At 38.1% G+C, this 13,289-nt stretch overlaps 3 protein-coding genes across 4 annotated transcripts in view; 1 reads left to right on the top strand and 2 right to left on the bottom strand.

The window, feature by feature from the left end:
* Positions 1–15: 15 nt before the first annotated feature.
* antkmt (adenine nucleotide translocase lysine methyltransferase) lies at positions 16–3,659 on the bottom strand. Its single transcript, XM_031732683.2, has 6 exons — positions 3,609–3,659; positions 1,979–2,142; positions 1,786–1,890; positions 1,570–1,710; positions 1,240–1,290; positions 16–1,067 (listed from the first exon to the last, which is right to left on the bottom strand). Exons 2-6 carry the CDS (start codon positions 2,138–2,140, stop codon positions 861–863), a joined length of 666 nt encoding a protein of 221 aa, XP_031588543.1. The 5' UTR covers positions 2,141–2,142; positions 3,609–3,659; the 3' UTR covers positions 16–860.
* A 513-nt stretch (positions 3,660–4,172) lies between these two features.
* hirip3 (HIRA interacting protein 3) lies at positions 4,173–10,233 on the bottom strand. The gene is made up of 8 exons (XM_031732685.2): positions 10,087–10,233; positions 9,423–9,543; positions 8,437–8,584; positions 7,473–7,844; positions 6,625–6,785; positions 6,123–6,270; positions 4,838–4,936; positions 4,173–4,446 (listed from the first exon to the last, which is right to left on the bottom strand). Exons 1-8 carry the CDS (start codon positions 10,161–10,163, stop codon positions 4,259–4,261), a joined length of 1,314 nt encoding a protein of 437 aa, XP_031588545.1. The 5' UTR covers positions 10,164–10,233; the 3' UTR covers positions 4,173–4,258.
* The window catches only part of LOC116314590 (contactin-associated protein-like 3B), an 11,349-nt gene continuing 8,287 nt past the window's right edge, over positions 10,228–13,289 (top strand). The window contains exons 1-3 of one of the 2 annotated variants that reach the window (XR_005612757.1): positions 10,246–10,391; positions 11,765–11,872; positions 12,345–12,404. Coding sequence is in view for 1 of the 2 variants with exons in the window: in XM_039610840.1 (XP_039466774.1) it covers positions 10,340–10,391; positions 11,765–11,872 (160 nt within the window). In the remaining variant the exon portion in view is untranslated. Of the gene's footprint in view, positions 10,392–11,764; positions 11,873–12,344; positions 12,405–13,289 lie in introns of both variants that reach the window. The other variant, XM_039610840.1, reaches the window with a different exon arrangement.

Here is a 13,289-nt window from a genome sequence, read left to right as displayed (position 1 = left end):
AACAAAACACTAGAGAATGGAGCAATGTATGATTATTTACAACACAGGATAGATACATGCATGTATACATAGATAACATTTATAAAGCTTACTGTGTCATACAAGAATAGAGCAATGCATATAGTACAAGAACTGTGCTGTTGTTACTGCATGGACACTTTAGATACCATGGGCTCAGTTACTTGAAGCCACACTTGCCCACAGAACATTTTTGCCAGTGCTAAGCAGCTTTAACCCACATCCACAGAGCATTTACATTTTTTGCTACTTCTGAAAAACCTGCTGCATTCTGGAATTGAAAAATTTCACTTAAGTCAAATATTACACATACAACAAATACTACAAAAAAAAAAAAAAAAAAAAAGTTAAAATAATGGCATCAAAAACAGAAAGTTACTTACAGCTCTTTATTATATGGGTGGCAAAGCAAACTCCAGAGCAGATGAATATTTTAAAGTCTTCCCTCCTTAGATGACTAACTGACTAATAATTAGCCAGTCTGTCGCAGTGCTAACACAGAGACACAGACAATCATTCACACTCACATTCACACTATGAATTAATTATATTACTTAGTTTTTATAAGTACACCATTATTCAAGCTCTCTGACAGGATTCTCTCTCTGTTTGTGAACACAGTCCCCGGGCCACAGAGGAGTAGCAAGCAACAGCAGCATGTGTGAAATATCCTGCTGCAGATGTTGTAAAAACCCAAACATCTTATCAGGTTAAAAATCTGTCACATTCCAGTGAATGATTTATGTCATAAAAGCATCAAATTAATAGAAGTCCATGTTCATGAAGTCCAAAAACTATATATGTGTATATAGCTTCAAGTGGATCCTTTCTTTTTGGTTAGTTCACTGTAAAAGACTCTCTGTTGTTGTGAGGTTGTTATTTTTGTTGACAGTGTGCTGTCTTTGTGCTTGCACGCTGTATGCCCAAGCTCTGTCCACACCATGTCCCTCAATTATGCAAGGTTTCCAGTCAGGAAAGGGAAAACGGCCTGCCACCACTAAGGCATCATCAGGCAGCTCGGCCTCTAACTTCTCCTGCAACAACGAAAGCTGCAAACACAAGACAAACGTTAAAATTATAGCAATACTAAATGATAATGTTCATAAAAATTATCTAATGCCTGCCAAAACCTATTTTTATCCTGTGCTGGATGAACCTAAATTATTATTTCCCCATTATAAACAGTACATAGCTCATGTATATGTTCAGAATATTACTCACCACACTAGGAGCCAAAAACACAGTGATATTCTTGCATTTTGTCAAGTCCACCTGTGATGAGAAAAAAGGAAGGATATAAATAAGCGAACAGCTTTTTACAGCAATGTTATTTTAAGCAAAATAAATCATTTAAAACAAACAAACAAAGCCTTTGGCTTTCCTGAAGTATTACATGTCACATTAATATGAGGATAAAAAAACTTGGAAACGCTCATAAACATGCTTGGTTATTTCACGCCTGCATTTCCAAGAGATTTTTTTTTTTTTTTTGTGAAGCAATTCTGCAAATTTGCATGCGAGCGTCACTAATACCACACGCAAGTGACACACCTTCCAGAGGTCTTCTCGTCTGTACGATACTTTTCCATGATGTCCTGCTCTCCATGCATAAAATCGGGCCAGGCGAACAAGCCAGGGGTTGAGCTCATAACCAACAGCAGGACTGAAGCCACGCCGATGGGCTTCCAAGACCTTAGGAACACATCAAAGCCCTGTTATTTATCAGTGCAAGAAAAAAAGCAGCCCAAATATTTTGTTTATACTTACTATACGACCATCACCAGATCCTAAATCCACAAGGCCTCCCTGTCGACCTCTGAGAAGGGTCATTACATTTTGTACTTGGGCTCTGCTGGCAGGAATGTAGGGAACCTGGGAGAAATTTCAAAGAGCTGATGTAAAAATGAGTAACGCAAGAGCACCGCCATATAAAAAGTTGTTACAGACAACGTAGACAAACCTGTAGCTTCAAGGGGACTTTTCGGAAGCCTGGCTGGAGGATTCCTGCCCACATGGCATATACAGCAAGCCCAGTGCCAGCGGCTATCTGAGCAACACCCCATCCTCCAATGGGCCTGGACTTCAACTCAGCAAAGACCTCATCTGGTGTGTCATCATCCATTCCTCCATGCAAGGTTTACATAAACTCAATTAAAAGAACATACTAAAACTCAAAGGCACAACATCGTGAAATATTTCTTCTTTTTGTTCTACCAAACAAATACTTTTTAAAATTATTATTATTATTTTTTACAAAAATCCTGTCTGGCAGCTTTTGGAATCAGAATTATGATCTGAATGTGCTGTTATACCAAACGCATTTTGCTTTTTCAAGGTGTGCACTATAAAGGCTCCTCTGTTAATGTGTTTGTTTTATGTTTATTTCATCATTTTTACTAGTGTTATTTCAGTTATTATATTATATGTAATATAGACTAGTGTAGTATGACCATGTGTAAGCTTACAGACAGAAGGAAAAAAGGCAAGGGGGAAATAGGAGAAAATGTAATGAAAGGATAGAGCTCAAATAGAAATGCACAATGTATTGCTTAGATGAGGATGCAATGACTCAGATGATAGACAGAGTAGACGGTGTATGGATAAAGAAAAAAATCCTAGAAGCACATCAATGGACATCATGTTACTTTCAATAAACAGAAGATAATTACCAAACAAACACACGGTTATGATTCAGTGTACTACAAGTCTTAAATTTCTTGGGTGTCCTGCACCAGCAGCATCCTCAGTTCTGCATGAAGAGCGCTCCATTTCTCCCATGTTCTAAGAAAGATTTCATCTCTGGATCTCAGACTAGAGGTTACAGATCTGTTATTAACAAACTCCCCTCACTGTTTAAGGCAGCCTTTTTCAGGTTTATACAAATACTTTGCAATTGTTTGTTGCAGGCTACTAACAATGTTTTACAAAGGCACCAGTTTTTGTTTTTTGTTTTTTATTACATGTAGATTTGTTTTCATTGTGTTTTATTTTTTTACGCTTGTCTTTAGAATTAAGGTTTTCAGAAGGACTTGTTTGTTTTAATTTAGTTTTTATTGTTTGAAAGTGTTTCTCTCTTAAATTGTCACAATATGGAGGATATCTGTCAGACGCAATGTTTAAAAAGTTCAGAATGGGTATTACAATACAAACACACCACTTTGTGAAGGCAGTCATCCCAATGTGCCGTAAAGACATGAACCAAAACCTCATAGTTTCATAGGAAATATAGTTTTTAAAGAGATTATTACATGTAGCTACATATTTATAAACCTTAAGTGCAAAGTTTTGCTAGGACTTAACAGTCGTACATTTACTGACTTATTTTACATACATGGTTTAAATAAACAGTCACACTGAAAATATTTTAAAAAATTATTTTAGATGATGCGGAGTTTTCGCGAACAGCTGTGATTTTCTGCTGTCTGCAGCAGTCTTCGGGTCAAATCCACGCCGTCTTTACCGTTTATAAGGCTACGCTGTCTGCTGGGAATAAATATTGATGTAGTAATTGGAGGAAATCATTTTGCCGTGCTCCCATATATTCAAAACAGAAAAATCGCAACAAAATTGGAATAATTAATGTGAAATACCTTCTTGACCTGTAGAAATGAGAGCGGTCAAATTACACCGTGGGACCAGTCCGTCTGCAAAATAGTCCGTATAGCGAAGAGTTTACGACAGTTCCGGTGCAGTCACACTGATAACATATTACTGGGGAAGCTAATCAAAAACAATGACTGGAGCCATTCAAAACTCTTACAATTGCTCATGACTACAGAAGGATTTAGCACGGTTACAGAAAAGGAAAATTTATTTATTTGTTTGCAAGGTGATAAGTTTACAAATTTATTTCTAAAATAAATTATTGTCAAATATTGCTACAATTGATCCCTAATATTTTTAAAATCTCAATAACTTAGCTATCTTTTCTCTGAAATTACATTCCTTTCTTTTGTCTGTCTCATAAAAAGTATTTCAGTCATAAAAGTAAATTATTACTCCACATGAATCCATTTTGATCATAGTATTTTTATTTGAAATAAGATAACAAAGATATACATTTTTAAAAATTAACAAATGCCATTCACAATATTTTAACACTCAAACACCATTAAGATCCTTTTTGATCACTGTTATCGCCATATTTTAAAAAAAAAAAAAGCCATTTTAATTTTGTTATGCTTAGTATCAAAACATAAAAAAAACAAATCGAACACTTCTTGGGGGAAAACCAGACTCATCAGTCACTGTCTGCGTCATCACTGATGATCCCCTGCAGGTTGGCCCATTCTGACATTTTCCTGCGCCCTCTGTGGGTGTTGTTTTCCTGATCACTGTCTGAGTCTGAGTTTAGAGTGCGCTGATATTCAGAGGACGGACAGTCCTGTTGTTTCTGACTTGCTGAGGCTCCTCTGCGTGTAGGTCGACCTTGGAAGAAACCACATTAAAGGTTCTGAATCATTTCACAAGATGACTGACGCTACTGTCTACACCACTTCAGTATTATCACCACAACATGAGCATTGTGCATTTCTCCATATAAGCAGGTAATAAACCACACCTACAAGTCCTAGAAGAATTCCCATCTAAAAACAAGGCAACATGTAAAATTATTCAAGATATTTTTGCAGTTGTTTGCATATCTGCTCAAAAAATATATTTAAATTGTTATTAAAATCATGATTAAATCAGATTAGCAATAAGCACAAACAACAATGTCAATTTGTTTTGTGTTAGTTTCACTCTTTGAAACATGGTGTCTGCAGCGCTGTATTTGAAACAGCTCTGAAGGAGTCATAGTATGACGAGAGCTGGTTACCTTGTGTGGTAATGATGTTGTTGACATCAAGAGCAGCCAGTTCTTGAGCTTGCTCTCTCTTCATTCTGACCTTTTTACATTTCTGAATAGTTGGCTGACCTGTGTGGAAAGACAATAAGCTAGTTACTTTAAGTCATCAAACTGCATAATAAAAAAAATAAAAAATGCAAACTGTTAACAATTAATTTTCATGCTGGGTTCAATATGGAAACAACTTGGCTACCATGTGATGACCCTGCCTTTGAGGGAAACAGCCAATGTTGTGGCATTTCCTTAAAGCCTCAAAGCCTACTTAAATGTAACCACATGGACTACAAACTGAAAACGGATAGTTTCCATCTGCAGAATCCATGTGAAAACAGGAGGTGTGCTAAAAATTTTCTAGAGTTAAGAGTATAAAAAAACAAAACAAAGTTCTGTTAAGATGATTTGCCCATGTGGTTAAATTCAAAAATGAGGTTTAGTTTTTTTCAGTTTATGGACCAAACCTGGGAGCTTTTTATACGTTCATAGAGACAGGGTGTTAACTTTTAGTTTTTTGTTTTGGGGCTCCTCTATCAAGCTCGAACAAACCCCTGGCAGTGTTTGGTCAGTGGCTAGCTTTAAGCATCTATGTGTGCTGTGATTGACGTACACTCACTGGCAACTTTATTAGATAAAACTGCTTGCTGACAAATCATATAATCAGCAAATACACTCAATGCATTTAGGCATGTAGACATGGTCAGGAAGACCTGCTGAAGTTCAAACTGAGCATCAGAATAGGGAAGAAACATGATTTAAATGACTGGTTGCTGGTGTCAGGCTGGCTGGTCTAAGTATTTCAGAAGCTGCTGATCTACTGGGATTTTCCTACACAACCATCCGTAAGGTTTCCAGAGAATTATCCGTAACAGAGAAAATATCAAGACAGGAAATTCTTTGGGCGAAGAGGACTTATTGATATCAGAGGCGAGAGGAGAACGGCCCGATTGTTTAAAGTTGACAGGAAAGCAATGGTAACTAGAATATCCACTTGTTACAAACACCACAGCCTACCCATTATGACCACAGTGTACCCATCTTCTGAAGACTGCTTACAGCAAGACAATGCACCACGTTACAAAGCTCAAATCATCTCAAACTGAGCATGATTAACTATAGGATATATTTGAGTAGAAGCTAGAACCAGCTAAACCTGGTTTCACTCTTCAGGGTTGGGTAATTGCTAAAGAATTAAAATCTGCAAATAAGGCCAGAATGTATTTCTTCATTTTTATTTGACAAAAAAAGGGTTCCTACTCACCATGTACACCAAGCTCTTCAAGCTCCTTCTTCAGAACAGCCACTTGGGAGCGGATGGAGCGACATTCCTCCAGCAGTTTCTTGTAATTTCTCCTCACGCCGCAGAGGGCAATGTAACGTTTGAGCCTCGCCACTGATTTGTCATCAGACTGCAGGATGAAGCCAAGGACAAACAAGATGTGAAAAGAAAAAGACATTTTTAAAGATCTTCATTACAGCTTCACATTATATAGTTTTCAGGGTTCTCTCTCATTTAGTCTAGTTTTGCCGATTTGATTGAAAGCAGCCAAATAAACACAATATAAAACTTTACTGAGTATAGTGCTTAAATAAAGGATCAGATACATCCAGAAACAAAATAATTCAGGTTCTCCTTTGTAAGAAATGAAAGAATGCTTCTGTTGTGTGCACCACCAAGTACAACACAGACTAAATGTGTGTTAAAGGCGTACCAATATTTAAATGAATTTCGACTTTGTTAGTTAGTTTCGTCTGACTCTCACCTTTGGTTTTCTGGTGCTCTCATCTTTCTTCACACTCTTCTTCATCTTCTTTTTATCTTTTGTTTTATCAGTCGTATTTTCCTTTTCATCGTCCAAAGAAGGTAGTGATGAATCTGAGTCTGAGTCACTGGTTTTCTTTTCCACTTTTTCTTTTGTATCTTCTGTAACACATCAGTAAACCATAATGTAAGTGGACTTCATTCCTCCCGCTGCCTCAGCAGAGCAGCAAACATTATCAAGGACAGCTCCCACCCTGGTTTCAACATGTTCAGCCTGCTTCCCTCAGGGAAGTGCTACAGGTGCATCAGCACAAAAACCCACAGACTCAAAAACCGGCTTGTATATTTGTACATTTTTTTTATATATCTATATCTCTCTCTTTTTCCCTATGTTAATACTGCCCATATGTATATAGCGCTGCAGAACTGTACCCCCCCAGCATGTTTGCACTGAGTAGGAGATGCTCTGTATGTCATTGTACAACTGTATAGTGACAATAAAGGCATTCTGTTCTATTCTACTACTTGTATAATGCTTTTCTACTCTATTTGAGCACTCAAAGTGCTTTCTTACCACAAACCTCACTCACCCAATCATAAACAGTCGCTTTTTTCCTGTCCCTAAGTGCTTTTAATCTAATGTTTACACACTCACACTCCAATAGATACACTTGGGACCACTCGGGGTTCATTATCTTGCACTGAACCCCACAATACCTCAACATGCAGACTGTACAAGCTGGGGATTAAACCACCATTTTTCCAATTAACAGACGATCCCAACTCAGCCACCCCGCATATCAAGCAATATAAAATATTGTGCCAACAAACGTAATAAATAATGATCACCTTTTTCACTGTCAGAAGACTCATCACTCTTAATTTTCTCACTCGTTTCTGACTTGCAGTCTCCATCTGATTCGTTTTCTGCATCACTCTGTGGTGTTTTCCTTCCTTCATCTTTACTGCTGGTTCTCGTCTCGCCTTTCTTTCTCACCATTTTCTTTGGACTTTCACTGCAGTTGCTTTCCTTCTCTTTTCTTTCAGACTCACTGAGTTCCTCATCAGAAGACTCGTCACTGTCAAGTTGACAATTTTCATTTCTCTTTCGCTGTGATTGTTTCACCTCTTGCTCTTCACCATCAGCTTGAGATTTGGCATTTTCTTCATTGTTGCCGCTTTCTTCACTTTCTGTTTTGTTGTCCTCTTGATCCTCAGATTCTGTCATTATCAACCCACAAAAAGACAACATTGTATAATTTACAAAGAAAATTTATTTGAATTACAATCTTAAAATGGTCAAATACACTTGCCTTTACTTCTAATAATAAGTACAAATACTGCATAACCATACAAATCACTTAAGGCTCTTAATTCATTTTGGCCCAGTTTTGGCCTCCTGCTGGGTTACAAGTTGGCTAACATACAATACTTTTTGACCAAAAAGAAAGTTGATGCTGAAGGTAGACAATTTCTAATTAGATAGGAGAGTCAGTAGCCTAGATCTTTACTGAACACAAGCAGAGGTCTGTGTACCCATTTATCAAAGGATAATTTCTATTTTCATGTTACATCATTTGTGCCATCTTTTTGAAATAAATTGTAAAACAGGCTATTACAAGTTGGCTGCAGGGTATCCTTTCTGCAGGTCTGTAATCAGAATACACTCGCAAGGTTTGGGTGCTTTAGTTGGACCAAACTGCATGTTAAAAAGCTTCATTTGCTAAAGGATGTGCACAAACTGTATATGTCTATAGGCTTTCATTTCCCAGTGTTGTCCTTAGTTAAAATGAATTAGATACTGCTGACCTACCTGATGATGAGCTTGAATGATTATTTCGTGATTTCTTTGCCCTGGATTCATCTTCACTCTCACTCATGACCTCATCGTTTCCGTTTTCTCTCTTCCTTTTGTTCTGGGTCTTCTTAGTCTCTGAGTCACTTTCACTTTTATCATTATCCTATGAGGAAAATCAACAATTATAAAGATGATAACTATGGAACTAAAATGTAAATGTAAAAGACTGACAGACGATTATTTTATGTATTATGTATACACAAATTCTGATCCGCCACAAAATTAAAACCACCTGCAAAACAACAGATAGATCCCTCTCATACTACCAAGTATGAGACAGGACATCTGTTACACAGGGCTATTCTGTTGTGTCTTGCACAGGGATGCTGGGATTGCTTTTGGTCCTATAGATTGCAGAGGTGAGGCTCTCTGTATGGGCTTGTTCCGGTGAATATGGGTGCTTCCCATATGCAGGTAAGTAAATCCCAAAACCTTGATTCTTTGATTCTCTTCACCTGGACGTAGCAGACATCCAGATGAACAGAATCAACCTTTTGGGATTTACTTACTTGGATGATTGAGCATGCATCAATGTGAACATGAAACAAGTCTGATTCTTCTGCCGAAGTGTGGGCAGGATCTTTTATATTTGCACACACATGATTTCATTTTGAATTTCACTGAACCCGTGTTCTTTGAATGTGGCACAGCTCGAAAATTAAGCAAATGCTTGATCATCTCTGCTTGATGGAATCGGGATATGAGGAGTTTGGAGGTAGCCAAGTTTGAGGGATTGTACTCATAGAGAAGAGCTCTGCAGTTGGAGAGAGCTGTATCCATTGGGAGATGGAGTAATGGTTACATGAATGATAAATGTCAAAGTAAAAGCCACAAGAGGACCTAAGGTTTCTCAAGCAGAAGTTTGCACTGTCTGTGAACGCCTTAATGATGTGGCTGATCAATGCATATCATTATCTATATGGAAAAGCAACAACAGGTACCTGCATTTTCATCAGTTCCTCTTGCACCACCTGTTTCATGAAAGTTTTTACTTCTGGACTTAATGAGTCACATTTCTTGTGTGCCTGATATCTCTTTTTTAAAATTCCCAAGGTCAGCGTGCTGGAATAAAACAGCAGAAAGATGACATCTGTGAGTGACAGGGAGGCTGTCATTTACAGTAACTGCCACATTTGAGGTTTAGGCTTTTGAACACACTGAAAAATACATCTAAAAACTGTAATATCCTTCATAACAGCCTGGAACTAATCGATACCTGCGAGAGGAGCTACTTGCACTTTTTGCAAAACCATAATATTTAGGTTTTAAAAACCAAAAATTTCACTGAAAGCTCGATACGCTAGCATCAGAAAACGCCTCGCTGGTAATGAAATGAATGATAAACACAGACCTCGTTAATATAATACTTTCAAAATATGTCCCATCTTCTCAGTAGTAAATGGCACATTTAGGATTGAGTCTTACTTTTAGAACGGACAACATGCTGCTGGTTTGAGTATTCAAACGACTCAGCTACGTTAACCGAACCGCATTGATTTCAATTTAAGTAACTGAATGCTACATAAAAAAGTTATACACACACGTGACGACAGACGCATGTCGTTTATTGTTAGCACAAACACGTCTTTAATGCTTCAACTGTACCTTAGGTCTGCCTCGTCGTCACGGAGTTGACCACACACAAACCTGCGGATACCTGCTGCCTCCTTCTCCGACACCATCCTGACACACACTAGCAGATTATTTTTGGCGGCGACTCCTGGACCTCCGCGCGTAACGGGAAGTGACGTCAGATACACCACGCCCCTTTAGTGTAGTAAACAATGACTGTTTTCTACAGTCATTGGTTCGGAGAGTGTGTGGTTTGTTTGTTTATTTGTTTTAAATTTAATCAGAGATGAATAGCATAGCACGCCTCTCACAGTGGTACAGCCGCACCGCGATCTCAGGTAAGAATGTATTTATCCGTAATTTGAATCACGTATAATAACATTTAGATATTTAATAAATCAAATTAAACAAAAATAATACATGCATCTTCCCGTGACACACTAGAGCCGTCAGAAGCATCTTTTGGGCATCTGACGGCTCTCTTTTGTTTCTCATCCGTAAACTCTCTCCATACTCTTTCACGTGATTCTTGCGTAGGTGGTGGAAGAGGTTTGTCGTGTTTGAGTCTAAAGTGGGGACCGGTTTCCTGCATAATTTTCATAGTACAGTTTTCTGGCCCGTGTCAGACTTATATGGGGTAATTTGTTAGATGCATATTCTGAAATCGAATGTTTTTTGTCGTCATTTCAGTTTATTTTGAAAGACCTAAACAGGATCTTCAGCTTTATTGTGAAAGGTTTATGTGGAAAGTAAACAAGCAAACAGCGGAGCCACACGCTGGGTTTTCTGTCGTTGTTGCCAACGACAAGGCGTAAACAGCCGCTTGTCTCTCCGTAGTGTGGTTATTTTAAATAGAAGCAATGCACCTGAGCAACTCTCAGTAAAATCACACTGCAGCTTTGTCTGAACTGTCAGAAATGCCAGGGATCAAAAATTGTGACATGAAATTTCTGTATTGAGCCCAAAACACTGGAAACGAGCTGATCTGTCAGTCTGTCTATCTGGGCTCGCATCCAAATTTACTGATCAAGATACGAAATCCTGACCAGCTCCAGAAAGATATTTTTGTATTTGAAACTGATTTTGTAGTCCATCTTATGAACAGATATTAATATTCTTAATGCGCAGCAAGTCCTTTTAGGTTCTTTGTGATATCTTTCCTTGACCTCTTCCATCTAGGTGAAGGAAAAAAGATTAGGAATAGGAATCAGGAAGTAATTATATGGACTATTTGACCACACCCCTTGTGTCGCCTGCTAGTCTTCCTCATCCATCTGTTCACTTATTTTGGGTTGTTGTTTGGCTGCCCATTAGATTTTGTTTTACAATAAATGGGGTCGTTACTCAAAATAGGTAATGCATTACACATTAGTTCTTACTTTTCTTAATAGATTTATGAAATTCTTTGCTGTGTGTGGTCTTTAGTTTGTCTTTATTGTCTTTGTGACTGAGCAAACAAGTTTTAATAAGACCCCAGAATTGATGCATGCTCTCCTCCCCCTTTCTCCACCAAACTGGGCATCAGGGCTACTTGCACTGTTCTCTCATGACTATGGGGTATTTTAAAGCAATTGCCTCACTGAATAACTGATGCATTAAGCTGAAGACCAATAGAATGATGTGTGTCATAAAGCAGTTCATTAAGCACTTCCCCTGCAACAATGTTACATGGATATGGAGATGTGTGCTTTCTTTCCTGTCTCTCTCTCAGATGTTCCCCCAGTCATTGTGAACATGGAGGCAGCTGCAGTCAGTCACGGAACACCTTCCGCTGTAACTGCTCTGGGACCGGGTACAGCAGAGCCACCTGTCACAGCTTGTAAGGCCATGATGCTTTTTTTGAGTGGTGTCATTCAAAGGTCACAGATCTGTATTTCAACTCATGTTTGTCAGTTTCTGTTAATTAGACAGCCTGCTGCTTTAACTTCATTTCCCTTCAGACGTTTTTGTGGTAGAAGGTCAAGCAGAGATCCAACTTCTTTCCAGGAGTCATGATTGTAAGCACTCATGGGATAACTCTTAGCGCAAAGACAGAGTGATTTAGAGGTCACACAAGAAATAATGAAAGAAATCGCACGCAACTCTACTGGAAAATACATCCTTTATAAGCACTTCAATTTAAGCCATGAAGCAGTTTCTTAGACGGACATGTAACATGTGCTTCTTTTGAGCAAATTAATGAATTTCCTTTGTAAAAGCTTTGCTTTTTTTCTTCTTCTTCTTTTAAGGGCTTTGTAAAGTGCTCTTTTTCAATCACCTAACAAAACTGAAAATCACTGGATATTTTACAGGACTTCAAGCATGGCTATGCAGTCTTTGTTCAGCAGTGGCAACAGCAGCCTCTGTAAACCGTAAGTGGTAATTACAAGATTTTAATGCATTAAATTAAATGATAAAGGGACTGGTGCTTGTATAGAGCTTTATGTAGCACTCCTTTAACTGGGCACTCAAATTGCTCTTTACACCCATTCACTAGATTCACCCATTCACACTGTGCTTTATTCCATGCTTTTAAGTGGTTTCAAGCAAGCACAAGAACACAAGATATCCAAATCTATTCATCTGCTGCTGAATATTTTTGTTAATCAATGTGCACCAACCTGTGGACATTTGTGTTTAGAGAATATATCTTCAGCTTTTATTGAGGTTTCCATTTTTTTTTCATTAATTTGACCACTATAAACAGAGTAAATTACAATTATAATTCATATTAATATAATAATTACAATTATTATGCAAGAATTGATTTTTTTTGTTGTTGTTTTGCACTAATATAAGAGTTAAAAAAAGATCAGGAAAATTAACCAGATATATGGCATAAACTTTATACAATAAACCTTGAAGATATATAGATACACTCACAGCCATTAGGTGCACCTTTCTTGTACCTGGTTGGACTTGAAAAAATGTTCTCTATTCTGATGATTGTCAGTCTTCTGTTGCCCAGCCTTAGTGAGCTGTGAATTGTAGCCTCAGGTTTCTTTTCTTCCTCAGTGGCAGCCAGTGTGGTCTTCTGCTGCTGTATCCCATCAAGATGTGACATGCACCTCTGCATGCCTTAGCTCCACTGGTAACTTCCTATCAGCTCAAAGCAGCCTGACCTTTCTTGTCTGACCTCTGGAAGTTACTTAAGTTACTTGCAATATGTTGAACAAGACCAGACTAAATGAGCAACCGCTGTGGAGTTGCATAGACAGAAAAACAAATTTAAATGGCTGCAGTGATGGTGATGAGGA

Source organism: Oreochromis aureus, linkage group 4, assembly GCF_013358895.1.
Source record: "Oreochromis aureus strain Israel breed Guangdong linkage group 4, ZZ_aureus, whole genome shotgun sequence".
Taxonomy (NCBI): domain Eukaryota; kingdom Metazoa; phylum Chordata; class Actinopteri; order Cichliformes; family Cichlidae; genus Oreochromis; species Oreochromis aureus.
The sequence above is the reverse complement of the archived record's forward strand: the minus strand, read 5'-3'. Positions and strand labels throughout refer to the sequence as shown.

Bases quoted from the DNA above. Each gene is read 5' to 3' on its own strand.
- antkmt (XM_031732683.2), bottom strand. From the start codon at position 2,140: ATGGATGATGACACACCAGATGAGGTCTTTGCTGAGTTGAAGTCCAGG. The intron at 1,291-1,569 runs GTGTGTCACTTG...TTCTCATCACAG, and splicing joins GACGAGAAGACCTCTGGAAG to GTGGACTTGACAAAATGCAA. The intron at 1,068-1,239 runs GTGAGTAATATT...TTGTGTTTGCAG, and splicing joins TGTTTTTGGCTCCTAGTGTG to CTTTCGTTGTTGCAGGAGAA.
- hirip3 (XM_031732685.2), bottom strand. From the start codon at position 10,163: ATGGTGTCGGAGAAGGAGGCAGCAGGTATCCGCAGGTTTGTGTGTGGT. The intron at 8,585-9,422 runs GTACCTGTTGTT...TTTTCCTCATAG, and splicing joins AGGAACTGATGAAAATGCAG to GATAATGATAAAAGTGAAAG. The intron at 6,271-6,624 runs GTGAGAGTCAGA...TTCATCCTGCAG, and splicing joins AGAGCACCAGAAAACCAAAG to TCTGATGACAAATCAGTGGC.